The sequence below is a fragment of the Cnephaeus nilssonii genome (genome assembly GCF_951640355.1).
Source record: "Cnephaeus nilssonii genome assembly, chromosome: 4".
Lineage (NCBI taxonomy): Eukaryota > Metazoa > Chordata > Mammalia > Chiroptera > Vespertilionidae > Cnephaeus > Cnephaeus nilssonii.
Window position 1 is genome coordinate 40,513,346 of NC_137075.1, and position 24,904 is coordinate 40,538,249.

A 24,904-nucleotide genomic window follows, 5' to 3' on the forward strand; every position below is an offset into this window, starting at 1 on the left:
GGACTCCTCTGAATGGCACTGTAAATTCATCCCTGATTATGGTGTTAAAACCAGAGCTCACTTCCACAAGCTCCTCCAAAGCCCCCCAACCCAATCCACTTTGTTTACTTACAAAGGGTTGTGCACTGTTTTCAGAGAATGACAGTTTTCCATGCCTTGATTTTCTCCCGTTTTAAGAAAAATTAATCAGTTGCACAAGCCAGTTGTCAGATTTCACTTCCCTCATGGCAGAAAGCACACATATTCATTGTCTGCTATAAGAATAAATTTCGGTAATTTTTCCCCATGTCAATATGAATATTAGACTGACCCAATTAATATGAAATGCTTCTATGCTGCTGGAACAGACAGTGCTACAGAAAGAGCCATTTGCACAACCTGTTCACGATTATGGGCCATAAGGACACAAAGATGGCACACACATTTGTGGGCCATCTGAATTCTTATACGGAAACGGGAGGGGGGAGGGGGAGAGGCATGACATGAGCTTGACTGTCGTGGGTCATGTTTTTTAATCCGGAGTATTGGACATGTAACACAGCAACAAGAGCTGATCATTTTGTTTAATCACCTTTTGGATCTTTGCCAGATGGTCTCTATTGAGAGCGCCGCAAACAGAGAGAGATGAACTGCATCTAACACGCCACCAGAGCTTTCCCGTAAATGTCTGAGAACTGATTCCAACAAGAATTTAGTCTCAGAGCAGAAAGGGATACATTTAAAAACTATGTGCATTAACTATACTTTTCCCCACAGAATCCTCACTTGGCATGAATAATTTACCCACTCTTATGCTAATGGGATCGTGAAAGTATCCCTCTGTCTTTAGTGCAGCTATTCTCAGCTTTCAGTAATTACCCCACCCAGTGAAAATAACATGGCTTCTGCATTGAACGGCCGACTCGTACCTGACAATTAGAAAGATCATGGCTGATGGTGGAAGGGTCCAGAGCTGGACAGAGAAACCCCTGGCACCCAAGGAAGAGGGCCGCACAGAGCACCGTGGGTCTTGGGGGAGGATGCCCGGGGTGGAAAGCAGGGGCAAAGGGGAGGAAGAAAAACGGTCCCCTGTCAAGCTTTTCTTTTCTTTTTCTGACTCACCCAGTTTTACGTAAATAAAAGTATGTTCCTCTTTATAAGTGTAAAAGACACTCATGACAAGATTAGTTTTGAAGAAAAAAATAAATAAACGATCTCTTAGAAAAAGAATGAGAGTTGTCTTCAAAGCACATCTGCATTAAGTATTTATTTTATCAGAATTTTTTAAAAATCTAAGTAGTGGAAAAATCCTCTGCATCTTGCTTTTTGGAGGGGAAAAAGAGGTTTAAAAAAAAACAACCCTCACTCTCAACCTCTGTCCACAAAACTCCATGTTAGGTAGTTCACTGTGTAAAAATTATCAGGCTAAAACATCTGGGAAAGAAAGCTATGAAACAGCAGGGAATGTGGCTGGTTTATTGTTTATCTTTTGTTTATGAGGCAGTATTCAAGTTTAATTACTACTCTAAATTAAACTCTAACTGGCACCAGGAGACATCCCTTTACATGACTAAGTTAAAAAAAAAAATCTAGAAATCCCAACTCTGGGTTTTTCAAGTAAGTTGATACATATAGGAAGAAATTACTCAAAATTAACAGCAATTACAGAAAGCTTTTAAGCATTTATGGGCACCATTACATGTTCCTAGAGCATTTATTTATTAGAAGAGTTTCATTTTATTTCTAATGGTTACTATTTTTTAAAGTCCTAAGAAAATCAACAGGAATTATTTGAATGTTTGCTGGTGTTTAAAGGATGCTATATTTTTGACATTATTTTTTGGGGGGTGAGGGGAGAGAATGAAAATGAAACATACATACTCTATATACAACAGTTCCTTCTATGGCAATGATAAATTATCAATTACATTCTCAGAGAATTTTCTCTATACAATTAAAAGAACAGGAAAGAAAAGAAATGTCATTGCATTTATTGTAACAGTAAGTGACCAGTTTCGGATGAACTTAGCTCCAGGAAAAATAAAAGTTAAAAGCAACTAGCAAAAGATTATGCCAGATGGCATCTGTCATATTGTATTTAGGGTTATTTTAAAGAGATTGCCGCCACTATGAAAACATTCCATTGACAGAGTTTTCCTAGACTGAATAAGAAATTCCAGTAGAATATATTCAGGACCACCGTAAGTAGGTTTGAAATACGCCCCCCCACACCCCGCCCATGTAAATATAACTGGAATATGTTGGTGGGGGAGAATACTATTTCATAACTATCGCATGCATATATTATAAACTCAGAAATGTAAGACTATTTTAGATGTTTGCTTATCTATAAATACTTACATCCACTATACAGGGGGTATTTTTAGGTTTCGACACCATGATGGCTAAAGAACTGGATAATAAATAAATAAGTATCTAGCAATGGAATTCTAGTCTCACTGCCGGGGTGATAGATAGGGACATCAAGGGAGGGGGCGTTTGGCAGGTGGCTGCATTGGGAGGAACTGTGCTGGCTTGTGCAGCCCCGTGTCCTGAAAGATTAGAGAAGACGAATGCATTTAGGTTAGACTGGGTCTGGCAACAGTATGGTTAACGTGCGTGTGGCGTGCAGTGTGAGCTCAGCAGTTACTGGGCCAACTGTCTCGGTATTTCTGGGAATCCTGCCTATTCACAGTGCAGGGATTGTTCAATTGCTGCAAAATGTACAAAATGAATTTTACAAAAATGAATTGTAAGGAAGGCCCCATTACAACGATTTTACAGCAAAGATGTCAACATCAATTTTTCTTTCATGCATAGCTAATGATTAAAACAGCATATTCCATTTGCCTAAGACAATTCATTTCATATTGGCACATCAAAATATTGAAACACCAAGTTATCTTTACTCTACCCTTTTTATTCATTGCTGCTGAACCCATACCATTGTTCAAACCAGGAAAAATAAAACAAACTTGGCACGGAATACTTAAAACAAAGGCTCATCAATATTCTCCAATTTGTCAACATCTCAATTACAGCACTGGAAAAAATGTAAATTTCATGTGCTCTAAACACTGAGGGGTCTATTCTCTTGCCAATTCACATGCGTAACTCCCATCAGCGTTAATGGGAGTTACACAAACCCATCAATAATAATAATACTTGTACATATACTGTGCCTTTCATCTAAGGCGCTCAAAGTGCTCTGTGAACAAGGGGGCTGCTTCCCACTCTTTACTCTGGCAAAACACACAATGAAATACAAAGCAGCTTTTGACTCAGCAGGTACAGAGTTAGGGACCCCCAGCCTTATCATCAAGCCCCATTTTACTGATGGGGAGCCGGATACAAAGAGAGCCAGTTACTTCCACAGAGCCACTAGTCTGCACCCTAAATCTGTCCCAGAAAAAAACAGATTTCTTTCTTCATTCTAAAATGACTATCAAGCAAACTCCCTCCCTTCGGCTAGCTCTGAGCAAAAGAAACCAGAGTGAATAAAAGTCTGGTTCATATTTATATAGTTTACTGCTAGGCTTGGGCTGTTTGAAAGACACAGTAGAGTCAGTTTCACGTTTTACCAAGTTTGTTTCTTACAAGTTTTAAAAAATCTGATTTTTTTTTCTTCCTTTCGGTTTGTTGCACAAACACTAGGGAGGAAAAGATGACCTTTCACCTGTGTAACTGTAGCTCTTTCACTATCAAGTCATAAAATGAGGTATTTTTACATTCCAAAGTAAAAATTTGTATGAATCATTTTAGTAAAAATATTCCCCAAAATTATAAAGCAACATAAATGCAGTATTGTTTTATAGCATATGGCTATTAAAGTTTAATTTAAAATGTGTAGGAAAACACTGTATTTACTACAATTCATCCCTATTTTTTCTGTTTATCATAATTTGTTTTGGAACTGAATCATTTTACAGTTTTCCATATGCCTGTTGTGCTAATAAATTCTGAATACGTAAGAAAAACTCTTTTCTAAACTATAAACTTGGTTTCTAATGTAATATTATAATATCTTTAATACTGAGAACATAAATTTCCCTCTTAGGTTTTCCATTATACATCCACCCTAAGATTTAACCTGGGATAAGCATATGCGATTTAGTCAATATCTCTGTTGACTTTGCCCTGAAGCAGATAATTAATCTTTCCCACAGAAAGCTACTCTGGACAATTCAGTGGGACAAAATATAAAAATGTCTTGAAAACATGTTTAAAAGACTAATAAGGGCATGGGCATGACAAAATACGCTCGAGTCTGGCCTTCAATATGTAGGGTCTACTGTAAAAATCAGAATACCCTTAAACATGTGTTTTGGAACCACTGATGTGCGAAGCCAGGTAAGAAAGTCTCCATGCCAAAACATTCTCCATTTTATAGGAATCATAACTTCTTTTGTCCCTTACATTCTAATACGTAAAATGACTGACTTCCTAGTACTTATTCACATAAATTACCACGTCCATTCTTTAATCCCACAGAGATACGGTTAAAGAAACAAAATCCTGCAGGGATCAGATCCTTCAGCAGTGGATAAGTGGGTACAGCTCCCCACAACATAGAGGTTTGTGTATATTGTTTTTACCCAGTGTGTCGGTCTCAGAGGTTTTCTCTTTCTTCACCAAAACAACAACAACAATAACAACACAAAACTAACCCAAATGACAAAACTCCATGCCGAGCGCGTTACTGCAACTGTTCCCTGCTCCAAACCCCGGGGTCTTCTCTCTCCCCCTCCCCTTGTCTCTGGTCCCTTCCTGCTATCTCCCTTGCCATAACTCAACCAACCCAACAGAACCAGTCAGTTTTAAATTTCAGTTGGGACCTTAGTGACCTGTTAATGAATCTACAGAGAGGAGAAAAACTCACAGTGTTGAGTTATGCCTGGTGTTGCTAGCTGACTTGGAGTCAGAAATGCTTGAAGCGTTAACGTAATTGCAAGAATGTGAAAAATGAAGCGCTGAGCTCCTGAGTGAAGTGAAAGGTCAAAGCGAGCCTCACACACAACAAGTCTTTGGAAGATAGCCTCATTAGACCATTAAGTCTGCTTCTCCTTTCCCCCTTTTCTGCACAGTGTTTAGCGTGTTTTGTTTTTATTAATAGATACATTTCCCCCTTTATGTGGCAGCAATTTGGGGTGGTAGGAAGGGTGGAGTCATAGAAAGCTTTCCAGATTTAACCACATTGAGAAGTCAGCCCATCACCATGACACAGAACTACAATTAAGCCGCTGCATTGCAGATTCATAGAATTTACATACATGTCACCTTCCAAATGCCATGGAGTTTAGTTGTCTTACATACAATCTACCTGGTCCAATAAAAACAGTACATAAAGCCTCAATACATATGACTCACAAGTTCTTCCACAATGTATCATCTGATAGTATTCATTTCTGTGTCAGTTGCAACTTGCATAAACCTAGATTCTAATTTGGACCCATTCTCAAGTTAATGGCATCCTAGAAGGGACATTTCCTAGATTCCTCTAGAACACCAGGAATCCAAAATCCATGGCCAGAAATTTGGAGGAGTGAAGGCACTCACCCTACATCATCCACCCTCTTGTAAGTGGCATATATGACTACAGCTCAAGCTGTTAAACTGTCCTCTACTTTGAAGACTGTCTAATACTTAAATAGTGTGGCTATAAACACAGTCATAATAGAGATGAAATAGACCTAGGAGATCAGACACCAGATAATGTAAAATATTAAAAAGTAAAATCTATACACTTTTCTGGACCACAATTCAGTAATGCATCTTCCTTTAAATTATCATTTTAGCCATAGAAGAGTCATCCCTATCAACATATAATTGCTCTTTGTGCAATAGGTGAGTTTTAAATGGTAAAATTGATTCCAAATCACATCAGGCTTCCTTGTCATCTGCACTTCATGTCCCCTTTGCCCTCTGATTATTTTAATTTTTAGGACTTGTGACAAAAGTCACCATGGCTGCTGAATGGAAACAAATAAACATCTAAGAATTTCAAAACCCAGATTCCCAAGATTACTATATAAAATTCATGCAGGACTTCTGGAGCTAAAAAGAACGGATATTTTGCATCTTCTGTGCTTTAGATGCATTATTGCTTGATTATAGAGAATGCTTACAGTGGGTACTGCAAACAAAATATAGTGTTTATAGCATAATTAAAACTACTGCACCTAGCTGTAAGGGAGCTCATCATTCTATTTCCGCACACACAGAAGTGTAGATAACCAAATTTGTAAAAGAATTGGCAGAACTAATCAATTGTTAGTGCAATGCCTACTTAAAGACTAGACATCTCACTTGGATTTTTTTAAGTAATATAAGTTAAAGAGAGGAAATACTAAATAGTCTCCTAAATAGCAGCTGATTATACTCCCTAACCTGCCATCCTCTTGTTTACAGGGAGGCAGATGTACTGAAGTCATAAAATATTGAAGTTATTTTAGTCATGCCTACTTTGCACAAGGAAAATGCTTGACCTTTTACCTTGCTCACTGCTGTTGTCTCCACTCTGGGAAGCATGACCCCCGCTGGAGGGCCCTGGGGTGCCTGCTGAGTGGGTGGAGGTTGCATCATCGTGATCTCGCCAAGATGCAGGATTCTGATGTCAGGATTCCAAGAAATTTGTTCACAGTTACCATTTCAGCCATAAATGAGGAACCAAGAAGAGAGGTACAGAGAAAAACAAAATGTGTACATATTAGTATTTGTGGAATTAGGCATCTATAGATGTCATGCTAAACTATGTTGTCTTTTCAGCCATCAGTACCAAAAAGATGCTTGGTACATCAATGTACACATTTGTTAAGACAAATTGATATAGACACTTAAAATGGGTACATTTTTATTACACACAAATTATGCCTGAATAAAGTTAAATTTTAAAGTTAGGAGGAAAAAAAGCTTACTTAAAAACCTAAAAGTCCTTTTTCCTCTTGCCATCTTAATTAGGGCATACTCTTCCATGAAATAGGTCCCAACGCTATTGTTTGCTAAATACTTCAGAACATTTAACATCTACAAAACTCAGTGAGTCCCTTAAAAAAATAAAACAAAACACAAAGCTCAAGAGTGTACCAGACAGCTCTTCGCACCTTTCAAATGCATTGCCCTAAAACAGCCTGACCGAACCTTCAAAATTGTCATCAACTGATTATACAACCAACAGACCCAGTGATATTAATCCCAGCATCAGTACCTAATATATGATCAGTTCTGCTTTAATTTGCACAAACAGCAAGAAAAAAAGTGAAACAACTAGGCACCGTCAGCTATCTACTAAACCGGACAGGCCTCGCCCGTGAGCTCCAGGGGAGCTTCCATTCGCAGAGCGGGGCTCTTTCCTGGGAGAACACTACTAGTTTCCAAGGACACGCGGGCCGACCCCCCGATAGCTCATGCCACTTCGCTGAGTTTATTCCTCTCCTGGCCCTCTGCCCCTTTCCTGATCATTCCCAATACCCTGCTGCTGCTTAAAGGAAAACAGGAATTCTAATGCACAGGAAGGACTTTATCAGCACCACATGAAGGCAGGCAAGAGATGGAATTTCCTCTGGCAGAAATGGGGAATAGGAACAGCACGTGAAGCACACCAGCCATAGGCCAGCGCTGTGCACTTGTTACCTGTATGCAGTGACTTCAACTAAGCTCACACACTTACTGGCAAGTAAATTCTGGGGCAGGAGGATTCTTTGAGGGAAAACATTTAAAAAAAAATAACGTCAATCTCTGAAAGTACACTATTTCTTCTTACAAGAATTGGTAAGGATTCAGACAGACCAACATGCTTATAGGCAACAGGCAAACATTTTGACCATCTGAAAGCAATCTTGCAGTGTTGTCAGTGTGTATAGTTTATCCAGAAACAGAATCAGTCTATCATTTTCCTCAACATGAACTCTATAATGTACATATAGAACAGAAAATTTTACCAAAATAAAATTTGAAACCAAGCTGAGACCAAGGAGAGGACTAGTCTTACTTGGAACAACAACCGAAAAAAACTTATGTGCAGTTACGCTACAAACTGAGTGTAAATTAATATTTAGCATTTTTGATAGATAAAAGCTATAGAGCTTTGAAATGACCCAAAGCTCTATAGATTAATAACATCTATCTCAAATAATGCTACTGGCATTGCCATCAGGCATGCAATTGATTCAAAGTGAAAACCCCAAGCAGAAATTTAGTGACTATAAATACAGCACAGGTATAGATCTTTAAAATAAAAGTATGTTTTAGGAAATAGATTAGAAAATGAAATTGCGTAGAATAAAATGAAAACCAAGGATCTCTGCTTCCTATATTAAGACAAAATCGTGTCTGCGATCTCTCTTTTATATCTAAGTTAGAAACCACTACAATAGTTTCAACCTAAAGATACTAGTAAATAGAATAGTATAGCATCTCTTGAAGGTTTGTAGCCTCTTTGTGTCCGCTGTTTGCTGGCTGGTAATCAGATAAAGAGAAGGAGAGAGAGAGAGAGAGAGAGAGAGAGAGAGAGAGAGAGAGAGAGAGAGAGAGAGAGAGAGAAAATAGCATGGTGTGAGTTTAGTCCTGCAACAGCACTGGCTACAGGCTTCTTTTAGAAAATGCAAAGGCTGCAACACATTCACCTAAGCTTAACTTTACAGTGTACACAGCAAGTGATGTTAATTTTATGCACTGCAGGCTTTTTATTAAGCCGGCTGCTATAAAAGCTCCTTACCCCTCATGAAAATTACAATAATTAACCACTAACACCTCGACTATGTTTTAAGGCAAATGTCATCCAATAGCTATTAGATAATTGTTGAAATGAAGCTCGAAGAGGCTTTCTGTTTGGGCACTCGAGTGATTTGAAGGGATCACCCAGAAGGACTTCCTGCACCTGAAAACAGTGGTTTGTCCCTATCAGTCAAACCTGTACTGAGTTTAAAGTCAGACCTCATTCATTTATAGTTCAGTTTATTTCTTTCGATGGTTTTTCTGGAGGAGGTGTTTTCTAAAGTAAAGGAGTAAAAAGTAAGTGACATTAAGCAAATATTACTTTAAGAGCAGCTAGTTCCTCCAAGCGAGTTGGGTCTTTGGTTTTCACCCTAGACCTGAGGTAGGCTCAAGTTCACTATCTAACCCACCATGCCCCCGTCTCTTCCCTCTTTGCTCCCAGGTGCTTATTTCCATGGAATATCTCAAGTATTAGCATCTAGTTTCAGAAACGAACACAACCTAAAGTGCACCATGATATTCATCCAACTTGACAGCAGGAAAGACAGATTAAATCCCTCTGGGGTTTCAAGGCTGAGGAGTTGCCCTAAACTTAAATGTACTGGGCTACACCATGGTGACCTGACCATAGACCCAGACAAACATTGATAATCTGGTCAATGAAAAAAAATCACTTTCTTTGGTCATAAAAAATTATAACCTACATGGTCAGATAAAATGTAATCCATTGCCCATATCACCAGTTTTTTTCCCCTTAAATAGAAATATTTGTTTATATCACAACTCCTTTCTTCTTCTTTTCCCTCCCTAGATAGTTTCCAAGTTTACATCCTTCAAGAATAACAGCCTGGCTTTCTGCCAAATTATATGCAGGAGTTTAGTGAATCTTGAAACCAAAGTGGCATATGAGAGCATGTAAAACACATGACGTATGTAGAAAAATAAAGAGAAATGCTTTCCGTGTGCATGTGTGTGGGTGAGCATTCAGGTGTATGCATTCCATAATACATGTCCTGTTCTTCAGCCAAAAGTATCGGGAAGACACCGAGGGCAAGGAATGAACATGTTTCTATTCCCAGTGGCTCTAATAATTGGGAGTCAAATATGGTACTCTTCTTGCTCTTATGTAATTGCGTTAAAGAGCCGTGCTAGCAGGAGAAAGGCAGTGAATACTGAGTGGAGCACAATAGAAGGAGATAGAAAATAGATACAAGAAGCGAGGTCTCCAGAGGCAGTATTTTCTATTTGCTGGGCTACAGACTCACAGCTGATAATGCAAGTTGTAATTAATATAAAAGCAGGAGACAAGATGGGGGAGCTTGTAGGAGCGGGGCCACAGGAGATCACTCTGCCGCTCTCCTCTGTTTCTCATTTACACACCGCTTTCCCTGGAAAACACAATCCTGCCAGTGTTTTCTCCCTTGAAAGTTAAAAAAAATTGACTTAGCACCATCATTGAATTTTGCTAAATCTAGAAAAGAGCGGAGAGAGGACAAGCGTCTCCAGGCATAGGAAGCAGATTGTCTGTGCACCTCTTTTGTTGAGGTTGCAGATACGGTGGAGCTGTAACGTTTTACACCATTATGGCATTTCTGTGGGGGACCTGCCTAGGGTTCTCTTTAATAAGTCCTGGTACATGGGTGACAGTTTCCTGTTTAGATAACGGCACACAGCTCATGGTTCTTCCACTCACAGGGATGATGTAGTAAATGTATGAGGGTTTCTAAATAAATTCAAAAACTGAGTGGGTCAGTAAAATGTTATGAGGCTTCAAGAAAGAAAAAGAAAAAAAGGCATACTCCACACAGGTTTTATCTAAAATAATCGGAAGCATCTCAGGCCCCAAATGAAAAGGTGACTCAATGGATGTGGTTAGGAGAGAGCCTTCGCTTGGAAGGAAGACTCTGGTGCCACCTCTAACTTATCATGTGAACTTGAGCAAGTGTCGTTCTTCATGTTCTTGGGCCTTGTTTCCTTTCTCTCTCCAAAAGGAAGAAGTTAGGTGAGATCACGTAGATCACTTTCACTTCTTATTTCTGTTATTAAAAATAATTTAAAATAGCATTTGATTTTCTAGAACCCACACAATGAAAACATATAATACAGAGTCAAAAGTTATATATGAACTTGGAAAACACAGTAAAGCAATTCAGAATAGTGTTCATAGATGGAATATATATATATATATATATACACACACACACACACACACACACACACACACACACACACATTTATATATATATAATATGCAAACGGAGAGTGCAAAACTAATTTGACTATATATGTTTAAACAAAAAAGGCAAGATATGCTTGTATCAGTACACATAATTGATACCATTAACGTATTCCCTATGACTTTATGATGTTCTCACTCTTAACTGACATTATGCAAAAAATATGTTTTAAAAAATAGGATGAAGACTCCTATCAGAAGGTATGCAAGGCTACAAAACTTAAAATGTCAATAGTATGGCTTGAAAAATGTTGGAATTTCCCTTTGCTATTCTAAAGTTGACACAAGAACTCAGGGGAAATGTGTGTGCTTTCAGAACATGGACTCAATCTGTAAAAATGCACAGAGAGCCAGGTCTTTCCCTCATCCTCCCGCATCCACCCCTCAGTTAAGCTTTGGGAATTAATATAGGTGCAGCTCTCAGAGAAGTAGCAAGTACTCATTGCAAATGATCCCTCCATTTAATGGAGCAACTTTTAGAGAAGATGGAAATTTCTTGTGTTGTTGGTATATTATAATATGTCTCCTATAGTTTTGAATTGTGTTGAAATATTCCATAGAGTACCAGTCTGAAACCCATAAGAAAATGAATTTTGAAAAATATCACAATTTTAAACTGAGAGTGAATGCCTGTGGTTGTCAAGTGCATATTTGTTTAATTTCATCTCATCACAGTGACACTGAAAACAGACTCCAACTGCACAACCTAAGTGATTTAAATAATATAATTATTCAACATGGGAAATCGACAGAAAAGCTATCAACCACCAGAAACTATGCAACAGCAATAATAGAAAGCCTATGCCTTCAGCCATGTCTCCTGGAGTTGGTGGACATGGCTGAGAGATAGAACTTTCCCGGAGCAGGTCCCAGAGGCTTAGAGAACACACTGTAGTCCCACACTAGGAAGAAGAAACTAGCTGCTACAATAAATCATTAATATTACTAATATTCATTTCAAATCCCATGATTTCCCTCTTGATAGTCTATAGACCAATCACTTAAACCTATCCCTCTGCTCACTGCCCACTCCCCTCTAATTTCTCAGGTAATAAAATAATTTCCCTAAAGACACTTGCCTGTATTCTGTCAGGAACAAGGTTCTGGGAATTCTCCCCTCTGACTTAGCCCATTCATTAGAATTGTAGTGACATGAGTAAACCTGACATGTTTAGAGATGCAAAAGAAAACAACAGCATCTCTCCACTTAAATTACAGCTATCAACATAAAAATTAAAATATTTTTCTTTTATTAGTCATATTATCAGAGCCAGTCAATTTTAAGGCATTTGTCATGAACTGTTGATAAATACAGTTGTATATTCTTCCTTAAACTTAACTGGTCCAAAAAACTAAAATATTGCTCCTTATGAACATGGATTAGGAATAACAATAATATAACTGTACTTACTTCAGAGAATGTACTTCAAACAAATATATTTCCTGGTCTAAAGTCAATCTAAAGATATGCAATATCTTTATATGTAAACATAAAGATACTTTTCATTTGTCTGCACTAGGTCTAAAGACTTGACCTAAAATGAGGTAAAGTAGATAATAGGGATATCACCTATTATTCAGAAATACTACAGACTAGGAAAAGCATGAGTTTTCAAGTTGAAACTTTTTTTTTGTAAAGAATTGGTTTCTTGACATGTTTATTTTAAACATGATAAATTTGAATGTCTGGGAAACTTAACATGAACTGCAGCTGGAAAATAGAACTCTATTCTTTTCACCATCACAGTTTTGTCTCCCCAATATTCCAAAGAACATTCTAATAGCTGTTTCCTACTTATAACGATTACTCTTATGTCACGAGTATAATATAAAATACAGTACATTATTATATTGAAGATATAAACATTCAATATCAATTTATTAAACAAAATAAAATAGTAGCTAATGTTGCAAACTGTGTTTTCTATTTAATTTCAAACTTCCTTTTATCATTATGCCCATCTTGCAAGTATCAATAATAAATTTAAAAATTCAGAATCTTTACTGAATGTAACATGGAAGATAAGACATTCTTTTAATGCATCTGTGTTAGATCATATTATTTATATAAAATTATGGAATGTAAAATCAGCATGACAATAGCATGATGTACTAAGTAATAGTATATAAAGGTCATTCTTAAAAGTCTTCCCAAAAGACTTGCTTTTAAGATATTTGCAATAATTACTTTTATTCATTTCTATTTTCAAAAATTGTAATAAGAAAACTGAAAGTTATTCTGGTACCTAATAGTTTGTTCCTGATGCTTCTCTGTCTGCTTTCCACTGCACAGAATTACATATACTTTTCTCTCTTTCACTCTCTCCTTGCCCGCTCCTTCCTTAAAAACACACACACACACACACACACACACACGTAGCTTGATACCACTTAATAAGGATAGAGGTGTATGTGTTTTGGGGGTGTCAAACAGCTGTCACAAACTGTCACCTCCATAAGAGAAACCTTGGCACACAACAAATTAAACTACACTTCTTTTTAGCTGTCATTATTCATAGCCAATAAGTTGAAATGTTCTCAGCATTTCATGTGCAAATAAAACCACGAGGAAGCACAGTAGATCAGAACAGTGGGCCAACAGATAAAACAGAGAAAACAACACATTCAGTCCTTCTGAAGTGGCTCATCATCACCCCTGCACCGGCGTGCACCAAATGAGATCCAGCCTGGGGCAGTGTATTAAATATGCATATCAAAGCAAATGAAAAAATAAACCTGGAGATTCAAATTGGACACATTTACATGCTGAAAATGTCCCACTAGAACTGCTTTTCGGGTAGTGGTTCTGTGGCATTTTCCCTTTTTTGTGGCTGGGGGGTTGAGGGAGGTCCTGCTTGCAGAAGAGGCTGCAGCATGAGAATTCGCTTTGTCGGGGGAGGCCTGGAAATGAAGGCAATCAATACACCTCTGGTACGAAAGTGTCAGAAATGGTGAAAACCCTCCAAGGTTTTCTCTCACCTCCTGCATAAAATTCAAGTCTGTGGCAGCCTCACCATTCCCCACTCAGTACGCTGGTGGAACAAATCATTGCTTCCTTTCAAAACAAATAGCAGGGGGCTAAAGTAAGAATGTTATAGTTCAGATCTCTAGGAAATAAAAGGCTTTAAATTCTGATGCCCAATGAGGTGGCAAGCCCTCATGGGTGCAAAATAAATCAGTTGTCATATCTACGTGATTGGGGGCCTGACAGAGGAGCAACACATGTTACAGTTGGTTCTTTTACCCAAAGATGGTGATTGTTAAGTTATTAAAGCATTGTCCTCTTATAGGTACAACTTCTTGAGGGTAATTTAAATATTGCAATAGTTCCATAAATTGGCCTTGTCTATCAGCCAATACTCTATAAACAGTCTAGTTCATCTTATCTCTTTCAGGTGAGCATCAGCATGTTCTAGATCTATACATCCTCTTGAAAAACAGTTGCCATGAAACTGTTCTAGAAAACCAAGTAGTCGAGACCCCTAGAAATATCACGAGAAGAGCCCTTTGGCTGCGGACATCTGTGAACCTCTCATTCTACAAACCAGGTAACTAGGTTCCTTCCCATCCTCCCAATAATGTAAAATGCATCTGAATTTAGAACTAGAAAGCCATGAAAACATGAAAAATGAAAATAAATAAATAGATAACAACAACAACAAATATTTCCAAGGTAGTGTCATGCCTCATGAACCACAACCACCCAGCTCAGGGCTACATATCAGCAAATAAACTTACAGAGCTGCTGCTGCACCCACTTAATTTCAGTTTATAAATTCAATATACACAAGAGCTCCCGAAGTTTCCCCCCATCGTGACAGGAGAAGCCAAGAGTGCAGATAGCCATAGGAGCTTTCAACAACATAGTATTTATACTGTCTCAGACCAGATAGCTGGGACCGAGGTTTTCTTTGCTTTTCCTTTGCAAACTTTGGTCCTTAGGCAGTCTTTCCATACAACACAAAGGTTAGAAATTAAAATCTGTAACTACATATTTTCAAAACTTTTGGTGGTGGGATAGAGGGATGGGACACCTCACAGAACGTTCATTCTTAAGGCATCTCAATTCATTCCTCTAACGCCCCGGAATGGGGGTGGTGGTGGTGGTGTCTTCAAGCCTCAACCCCTGTTTAACTCCACGGAGCGTTAAATTAATATTTCAGCCACCAAGTTATTAGTCTATAGCCTATATCATTTAGGTTGTGATTCAACTGAATGCAATCTATAGACACCCAGGCTTGAGTTTCTATAAATAAACTGCTGTTCACACCCACTCTTTAACCTCCTCACTCTTGCCTTTCCTACCAGCTGCAATCCTTTTTCTCTTTGCTTCTTTTTCAAATTTTCAGTCTCACTACATATGCTTTTTTTATATAAATAAAAGCATCAGACTTACTAGTTCAGTTCCAAATAGGATTAAAAACAGAGAGAATAGAAAGAAATCTCCCTTCCGGGCCTGACATCCACAGTAGCTCCTTACTACACTCTCCGTACTCATTCACCAACTGTTAAAGTGTTAAAATTCAACCACTAACCTAGGGTTACTCAATCACAATTCCCTTCAGCTTTTCCACAATACGTTGTTAATAACTGTTTCATCAAGGTTACTGTCTTTTATTATGAAGATGCTTCAGGCATTTGGCAATAAGTCCATATTCTGACAATAAGTTTCTATAGAGCAAAAGCTCTGAGAATTGTCAAGTGTTCACTCCTTTTATTTCTAATGCAATGCAAGAGTGCCAATAATTCTCAGAATTGCCATCTTGGGAGAGACTTCGAAATCAGCCCCCTCCCCATCTCTCTGTTTTTCTTCGGTCCTCTCTCCCTGATCCTGACCAGCTAGCTGTCTTGCCTCTCTCTCTCACTCCCTGCTGTACTGATTGCACAGAGTTCAGAAAGCAGAAAAGACAGCAGTCACCAAATCAAACAGACAATTTGCTAACACTAAAGTCACCAAATCCAGGAAACTTTACACATTAAAAGCACAAATCACTCTATCAACTCCCTGACTTGCTTTTTTTTTTTTTTTGGATTCTTAACAAAAATAAGGATGGGACCCAGGGAAAGGGAGAGGAGAGGATGACAAAAGTCCTAAGGAAGGGAGAAGACCCCCCCCCAAAGAGACCAAATCATTTAAAAAGAAAGCTAAATCAGTGGAGCTAGATGTTACAAGTTTAAAAAAAAGAAAAGAAATGCTTTGCCCAGTGGCCTTAGAAGAATGCAAAAGGCTCACAGACTTACATGGTCAGCGAGATTTGTGGAGGAGCCTGAAAGTTCTTCGTGATCTGACTTGGAGCTGCCGTCTCTTTCATCAATGACCAGGTCGATGGGCATTTTCCCCTTCAAACAGCTAATGTACCGGTGGCAGAAGTTATCGCACAGTTCGTGGACCTAGAAGGAGGGTCATGGTGGAGGGTTCAGCTTGGGCTGTTGTTGTTATTGTTTTGTTTCATTTTTAAAGGGGAAAATATCACGTTGCAGGGTTACATTTGGAAAGAGCAACCGTGTGATGTCTTCCAAACTAAGTCTAATTAATGGATATAATAGTTGAAGTCGAGGAAACAATAGAGTAATTGTTGCAGCAGATATTATTCTCCAGACACTTCCCTGAGCAACAAGTTATAATGGAGAGAGAAGAAAGAGGACTGGAAATAACTGGGTTCAGACTGGGAGTCCAGGGAGGAATGACCGATTTGATGATAACATCAAAATGTAAGGACGCTGGAACTTGGAACAGCATGAGCATTTGCGATTCAATAAGCTAGGAGGGCTGCATGTTTCCAAGGGAAAGTGATTGAGCTGCAGAGCAATGTAAAGACATCCCAGAAAGGATGATTCCCTCTGCCTGCACCTAATGCACGCTCAGGGCCCAGGGTGAGCTGAGCTGATAGAGACACAAGCGGGCTGAATGTCCAGTAACACACAAACGGTTTGCTGCATTTAAAAATAATGCTGAATGCCTGGGGAAATAAAGAGGTGGGGGAGGCTACTTTAAAAGGCAAGGCTGTCCTAATTCGCCCATCCTCTGAGCCCCTGGGTTGAGTAGCAATTAGAAGGAAGGACTTGGTAACATGTTGCTCAAAATCCCTCAGACTGGAGGTTTGTTAAAAAACATCCCAACTCAGCTAGTAGAGGGAAGTCTGCATCAGAGCGGGGGAGTGTCATTTCCGGCTCACCTTTTCTAACTCCAAAAGATGAAACCTTAGTACTTGTATTGCCTGGATCATCTGCAAGAAAAGTTTATAGTGTGGAGTTAAGACTCTGTGACTTGGGGGTGGGGGCGGTGAGGGAACTGGGCTGGGGAGAAGAAGCAGGCAAATGGCCAGGCAAAACCCACCCTTGAAGAAACCCTCAGAAAAATCAAGTGACTGCTGATCAGCTCTGCCTCACTGGCCAAGGGCTAGGCTCTTACTGAACCTGAGCCGCAGCATTTAGTATCTTTGCCCCTGCTGTTCAGTAGGCTATTTGTGAAGGACAGCTTTCCTAGGGCCAGGCCTTCTTTCTCCGCCTGAGCCCTCTTTCACCGTCCCCTCCCTCGGCCTCAACCAGGACAAATTAAAAAAAAAAAAAAAAAAAAGAGTCGCTTCTCTGTAGAGAGAAAGCTTTTTAGAGTAGCACACCCGGCGAAATCCGTCCTTACTAAAGAAGGAAATACTCCAGATGAATGGTGAGGCAGGCCTTTGAAGGCGGATTTAAGTACTTTTAATATTGAAATCGTGCAAATTAGCAAAAGAATCGCACCTAAAAGTGGCCTGCGCTGGCCTGCCCCTCACTCCCCCACCTCCTCAGCCCGCCCTCCGCCGCGCCTCGCTTCCACCGGGTTAGTTGCCCCGGGCTCCCCCGCGGGCCCCCGCAACACGGAGGAAACAGCTCCCGTCTCGCCGCCTCCCTCCGGGCCGAGACCTGGGACGTGTCCCCCCTGCCCGCGCGCTGGGCGCTGCGTCCCGCTGGCCGCCGCCCGGGACTCGGCTCCCCCGACGCCCGTCCCGCCCCTCACTGCCTGCGCCCGGGTCGGGCCCTCAGCTCGTCCCTGCCTCCCTGGCCCACTGCAGCTTTACCGCAGGGCTCTGGGAGAAAGTGGGTGCTTCTGGGCAAGGGAGGGGGTCCAGGCTGGGGAAAGACAAACAGTGAATGAAGCCTTACCAAATTGTCCAGCTCTGGATTTGAGGAAAAAAGTGGCTTTTCGGCGCGAACCTATAAGAAGCAGGGGAAGTCAGCATGAATTCCCACTCCCTTTAAAAGAAAGGGGAAAAAGCCCACCCTGTCACCGACTCATCTGTAGTGTGTGAGTGGGGATGGTGGGGGGACAGAGGAAGGAGAGGAGAGGCGCTTTGCTGAAAGACGTGAAGCGAGCTAGTGCCTTACACTGGTGGGGTCAGCTTCAGCTGAGAAAGACTCGGGCCTTCTGGTTCCGGCCCCATGAAGGGGTCCCTGGAACCGCCGAGCTGTGGCCGGGAACCCCGGGCCCCGAGTCCTCCCTTACCCTGGGGTCCAAGGGGGCTCTCAGCCTCCCGCACCTCGGCGCCCGACGCGGACCGCCCGGAGAGGCGCCCGGCTTCCTTCCCTCCCGGGCACGTTCGGGTCCCTAAACAGCCCCTGTCCCCAATTCTTGTTCAAGTAGCTACAGGCGGAGGGGGGAAAAGGCCAAGCCACAGATTAGGAGCAGGTCAATTTTAATTCGAGGGTCGAGCCCCTGTATTCCTGGCTGGGGGGGAAAACAAACACCCATATTTATCTCCGCTTCCAATTTGCCTCCAGGCTCAGGGGTGGGGAGGCGCGCGGACTGGGCCGGAGGAACAGATCGGGTGTCCCAGCCTTTTCCTCCCCTTTCATGTAAAGCTCGGAGGGGAGGGGAGGGGGGCGATGGGGCCGCCGAGGGGTGAGTGGGTCAAGAAGGTTAGACCTGCTTGGCGAAGACCGCGATGTCCTCGTTGAAGGAGTCGGAGGAGCAGACGTCTCCGCCAGCCACTCCGGGTTCCCGGGGAGTGCAGGTCGCCAGCTCGCACTTCTCAAAGACCAGAGCTAACAGAGGAAACAACGGGTGCCTAACGGGCAGCGCCACGCAGAGACACACACACGGAGACGGGGTGCAGAGGGGAAGGAGCGAGAACTGTAATCAACAAGTTTGGAGGGTTCCGATTCCTTCTTTAACACAACAGGCACGCATCCCACTTTGCAACAACCCTGCTCCAGCTAGCCGAGCCTGGGCCAGAAACAGAAAGGAAAACCGGCCTGGCTCTTTCCCCCCCCCCCGCAGCTCAGGGGTCCCTCCGATCTGCCGGGAGAACCCCTGGCCCCTGGCCCCGCCGAGTAAAAAGAGCCTCAGTGGGGACGCAATGCAACGTCCAAGAAGCTCAGGCAGCCTGGAGCCTGGAGTGGATCCAGACCCACTCACTCCCCGCGCTCCGGAGGCCGCCGCACTCGCTCCTGAGACCCAGCCCTGACCTCCCAAGAAAGGAACACCCGGTGAAATAATAAAAAAAAAAAATCGCCTGAACCCCGCACTGGAGCGGGCATTGCAGAGGAGGCCGAAGCCCTCGCCTGCACGCACACCCGAGGTGGTATTCCCTACATCGCGGAGAGGGCTCTTCGAACCCCTCCAACCCCCTGGCCTTTTCAACTTGTTTGCTCTACTTCTAGTAAAGCCCGGTGCGAGGGCCAAAAGAACAGTCATCTTCAACGCCGCAGAGCGCCCATGCAGAGACACATTTCTCGTACAGGGGCCGGGCGCTAAAACTTGGTGGTGTGCGTGCGCGTCTGCCCTTTGTGTTCCTCCGGGCGGCTGAGCTACACTCCGGGGATGCTTGCGGCCTCTGGCTCCAGGCTCAGTTGCTGCCGGCCGGCTGTCCCCTCCCCTCGGCCTCCCGCAGCCTTCCCCACCTACCCTCCGCGGGGAACGCCCGAGCGGTGCGCGTTTGGACCGTGCAGCCCCATCCACCCCGGAGTGCTCTCAGAATATAAAATAATTTCCAGCCAGCTCCCCCCCACCACCACCACCACCCCACCACCCCCAGCGGCTCTGTGCAAGCAGCCGTCCCTTCCACCGGCTGCACTTCCAGGCCTGCCCCCTTTATTTACAGAGAATTAAGAAGTGGGTGATTAGGGCTTCCTGGCCCAGAGAAGCAGCCCTGGTCCCAGCTCAAGCTGCCTGTCGTGACTCCCAGGCTCTCGGGAGGAAACACAAGAGGAAAAAAGTTGCTCGTCTCCTCGGCAGGAAACTTTCTCCTCCGTCCAGGCCTCGGCGAGGGGGCCTGGAAGGACCAGCTCTCCGTCCTTTGGCCAGGAATCCCGTCCTTGGGGAGAAGGCCCTGGCAAGCTTCTCAGGACTCAGTCACTCCGGGCGGTGGGGTCCGGAGTGACAGGGCCTTGGGGGTGGAGGAAGCTGTACCTTCTGGGGACTTAGACTCAAGGGGCAGAACAGGCCCCCTGCCCTGTCCTTTCTTATGAAGGCCAGCGCCCCCCCCCCCTTCTTCTCTAAGCAGAAGTAACTCCCCACTTAGTCGTTCACCCTCTCACACCACCCCCCCCCCCACAAACACACACTCAAACTCACACTCACACACAGTCTGTCAGGTCGTGGTCGTGGGGGGGTGGGGTGGAGGGTTACCCATAGATCGCGTCCTTGTCCCGCTTCAAGGCGTCGTTGACAGCGGATCCCATGCTGGCCGGCATGACATTGGGGTGCGGGGCGTGCGCGCCGTAGTGCTGCGTGGCGTGGAGCGGCGGCCCGTGGTTCAGGTGGTGAACCGGGGGGATCGGCCGCGGCGCGTGAGGGTCTCCGTACATGGAAGCAGGCACCCCTACTCCGTCCATCCCGCCGTAATGGGGCAGCTCATCGTACTGTCAGAGTCCGGCCGAGGGGAGGGGGCGCAGGAGGTGAGAGGGAGCGAGGAAGCCGAGGGGGGACAGAAAAAGGAGCCAGGAGGAGACAGCGAGGAGAGAAGTGGGGAAGGAACGGGGATGTGAGGGGGAGAACGACGAAGGGAAGGCGAGAGTGGAGGGGGGTAAGCAGGGGGGGGGGAGAGAGAGAGAGAGAAAGAGAGAGAGAGGGAGCGGGAGGGAGAAGAAAATAAAAATAAAAACAAAGTCAGAAAGGAGAAAAGTACCGAGCACGAGTTAAACACACACACAAAAAAAACACCAAACCAGCCGAAACAACGGAGCTGAAAGTTGGGGGGAATTTTTTTCTTTTTTTAATTTTTAAAATTAAGAAGTCTGAATTAGGAGCAGCGTTTAAAGCAGGAAGAGGGGGGCGGTGAGGCCGGGGACGAGGGGGTGCTCGGAGGTCCGGTTCGGGGCCGGACGCAGCAGAACCGGAGCGAGCCAACCCCGGGAGAAGTGGAGTTAGTGAGAGGAGGAAGCCCCGGATCCCACCCCTCACCCCCCTCCGCCTCCGCCAGAGGATCCAATAAATCAAAAGGCGAAATGAAACAAAATAAAGAGAAGAAAAAACGCTAATAATCAGGACGAGAACGCCGAGGACCGGGGAAGACTGGGGCCAGTGCCTCCCCGGGGGCAAGGAGCGGAGGGTGGGGGTGGGGGGGAATAACGTGAAAGTTACCAGAAACATTATTTAGCAGCTGATTCCCCGCGTCCTTGTCAATTTCAGAGACAAAACAAGCAGCCCAGGCTAGTCTAGGCGGCGGCGCAGCGGCTGCGGCAGCGCGGCCCCGGCGGCGGCCCCGGCGGCGGCCCCGGCGGCGGCGGCGGCTCCTCCGCAGCCGGTGCCCGCCCGGAGCCGCGGGAGCAGCGGCGGCAGCGGCGCGGCAGCGGCGGCGGCGGCAGCAGGAGAACCGGGGGAATCGCGCTGCTAGGGCAAAAGCTGGAGCGAGGCGAAGCGTGGAACAATTGCACACGCACACACACACACCACTCACACGCACTCGCCGCCCGCCCGCTCGCACAGCGCTAGGACTCGCGCGCCCAGACACGCACACACGCACGCACACACACTCGCACACACGCAAAGGCACGGGGAGGAAAGAAGCCGATGAATAATTTTGCTGCTATTTTTTAAAATACTGGCCGCCATCATCCAGCAGCGAGCAGCAGCGGCGGCAGCGTGGAAGGGAGAGAAGCGTGGGGACAGGCCCCTCTTAGGAGAGGATTTATATCTAGGTAAGTGTTGGAGATTTAAACCTACCCTTTGCGCCATCAGTCTGCGCTCCAATAAACTCCTGGATGTGTCGTATATTTAATATCCCAGTCCGGATAAGAAAGTGATCTAGCTGAAGATTCCTTTTTTTTTTTTTTTTTTTGTCCAAACCAAGGAGACTTCTCCCAATTCTCCAATATGTTATTTTTTTTTAGGGAAGAAAAAAAAAAAGCCCAGGCAAGACAACGAAGAGTTTTTTTTTTCCTGTGATATTTCTTCTTTTTCTCTTTTTTCCTCTTCTTTCTCCTCCTCCTGATCTTCCTCCTCCACCTCCTCCTCCTCCTCCCCCCTCCCCTCCTCCTCCTCTTCAGTCCTCCTTTCCCCCTCTTTCTCTTCTCTGCCCCTCAGTTGGGAAAAAAAAAAAAAAAAGGAAAAGAAAAAGAAGAAAAAGAAGAAAAAAAAAATTGTCAAGCCCCCGAACTGAAGGCTACGAGCGGCCCGTCAGCAACCCACATGTAACCGAACTGTCGTGTTTCATGGCTTTTTGCCACTCCAGCTGTCAATCAAAGCCCGGAATGTCAAGGTAGTGAATGAATGATGGTTGATGATGATGAAGAGGAGGAATCTTTCAGACCCGTTTTTTTTTTTTCTTCCAGTAAAACTCCGCGAGGGGTTTCTGCGTCTTGAATTTTTCCTCCCCCCTCCCCCCCCCTCTTTTAGCTTTGCCCCCGTGGTATCTATTATACGATCCTCTCTCTTTAAAGTATCGGTCAAAGAAAGCGGGGGGAGGGGGGGAATCAAGAAAAAAAAAAAAGAATAGTTTGCAAAAATTGGACTTCCTCCCCCTCTTTCCTGGTAGGTATTTTGTCTCTCCCTCCCTCTCGCGCTCGTTCTCACTCGCGCTCGCTCTCTCGCGCTCGCTCTCTCTCGCTCTCTTTCTCTCTGGGAGATGAGTGAGTGTCAGTAGGTGTTGGCAGGTTGGCTGCTGCCTGGCTTATAGAAGAGCCTCAGTTTGGCGGCGCGGGTCGGCGGCGGGAGAACGAAATGACGGAACCCGGAAGTCGTGGTGGCCATAGCCCTTCGTTCGGCGGAGACACATCCCGGGAGTGGGGAGCGGGAGCGAGGAGGAGCGCGCCGCGCGGAGACTCTGATATGTAGCGAGTGCGATCGGACTGCCCCGACTGGGGGGGCAGGGGAGGCGGAGGGCGGGAGGGGGAGGGGAGGCAGGAGCCCGGCAAACCGGAGCAAATCAGCAAGCCAGCTCTTCCGCGGGGACGGCGGGGGGTGGGAAGGCGGGGAGGAGAGGGAGGGGAGAAATGAGAGAGAGAATGAGAGAGAGAGAGAGAGAGAGAGAGAGAGAGAGAGAGAGAGAGAGAGTGTGTGTGTTTGTGCACGCGCGCGCGCGTGAGCGAGGAAAGAGGGAGAGAGAGAGAGAGAGAATGAAGAGGACAGGGAGAGCACAGAGAGGAAAACTGCAGAAAACCACAGGGAAAGTACGGTACAGCCTCAGATCTTTTAATATTTTAAAAAAGAAACTTACTTCTAGTTTATTTTCCCATCACTCCGGGCTCCTGCCTAACGGGGTCGTGTTGGGAACGTTTGGCATGGCGCTCTTGCTTTTGTTCCTTTTAATTCCGCGGGCCCCTACTCTTCTGCAAGCCGACTACAGCGCCCCAAGGCTTTCTACTAACATCCAGGGGCAGCAGGCTCAGCAGCCGGCACCGCCGCCGGACTTGAGGCTTTTCTCTTCTCTTCTCTCTTCTTTTCTCTTCTCTTCTCTTTCCTTTTCTTTTCTTTTTTTCTTCTTCAAGTGGTACTTTCTTCCCGGTGCAGATCCAGGACCCTTGTCAGAACTCATTTTTTTTTTCCAGGACAAGAAGAAACCAGCTTAACTCAGAGAGCATTCCCTCCAAGCGTTGCGGATAAGGGCCACCCTGGAGAATCTTTGGGGGCCGCTGCGGACTTGGGTGGGAGGAAATGGGGAGGGAGTCGTTTGAGTATTTCATGTCTGATTTCGCCACGGAGTGTGTGTGTGTGTGTGTGTGTGTGTGTGTGTGTGTGTGTGTGTGTTCGCGCGCGCACGCGCGCGCGCGCGCGCCTCAGTACTAGATCTCACTTAGAGCTGGAGAGCCAGAAAGGGAGAGAGGGACCGAGGGGATGTCCTGGGAGGAGGACTGGCCGGTACTGCCCGCCCAGCTTTGTTGTGGTCACCCCGGGCGCAGAGGCTTCCGCGCGGTAACGCCGGCTAAGGGCTGTGTGAATTACCCGGGGCAGTTTCGCGGGGTCGGGAAGATAGGGTCGACTCGGAACGAACTTTTCTAAAATGGAAAAGGAGGAGAGGGCCGGAGAGGCAAGGTAACTATCCCGCACCGTTGGTGTAGAAAGTAGTGCTGGTCGGTGTCTCGCCCAATCGCTGGCCCCAGCTGCACCTAGCCTCACCTCCGCGCCCAGGGTTTCCCGGCGGCCGCGCGTCAATCACTCCGAGCCCGAGCTGGGGGCGGAGCTACGGGCACCCAGCGCGCGCAGCACCGCGGACCCCGCCGCCCCCGGACTCCCCGCAGCCCAGCCGCCTGGCCTTGCGCTCGGAGCGAGCCCTCTTCCCCACTCCTCGCTCTCGCCTGCGTCTTCTGCTCCCCCGCCCAGAAAATCGAAAACGGACTGTTCCTCAACAGCCGCCTCCCTCCAACTTTGAACCCTTTCTGGGGAGTAGAAAGTAGTGTATCCACCGTGCGACTTTGACCTGACTTCTCCCGAGGAATGGGGGGTGGGGGGTGGGGGCAGTGAGAATAAAGTACTGTGTGTGTGTGTGTGTGTGTGTGTGTGTGTGTGTGTGTGAGAGAGAGAGAGAGAGAGAGAGAGAGAGAGAATGAGAGAAGGGCGGG

At 44.8% G+C, this 24,904-nt stretch overlaps 1 protein-coding gene across 6 annotated transcripts in view; it reads right to left on the reverse strand.

Moving 5' to 3' along the window:
• The window catches only part of MEIS2 (Meis homeobox 2), a 209,423-nt gene extending 184,730 nt beyond the window's left edge, over nt 1–24,693 (reverse strand). For 3 of the 6 annotated variants that reach the window (XM_079768241.1, XM_079768239.1, XM_079768244.1), the window contains exons 1-7: nt 22,071–22,345; nt 20,535–20,767; nt 18,831–18,972; nt 18,071–18,121; nt 17,104–17,154; nt 16,169–16,318; nt 6,472–6,586 (exon numbers count right to left, since the gene is read on the reverse strand). In XM_079768241.1, coding sequence (XP_079624367.1) covers nt 6,472–6,586; nt 16,169–16,318; nt 17,104–17,154; nt 18,071–18,121; nt 18,831–18,972; nt 20,535–20,767; nt 22,071–22,082 — 754 coding nt within the window. In that variant the 5' untranslated portion in view covers nt 22,083–22,345. Of the gene's footprint in view, nt 1–6,471; nt 6,587–16,168; nt 16,319–17,103; nt 17,155–18,070; nt 18,122–18,830; nt 18,973–20,534; nt 20,768–21,488; nt 21,539–21,804; nt 22,035–22,070; nt 22,346–23,562 lie in introns of those variants that run through there. The other 3 variants (XM_079768242.1, XM_079768243.1, XM_079768240.1) reach the window with 3 other exon arrangements.
• Between the last annotated feature and the right edge of the window lie 211 nt (nt 24,694–24,904).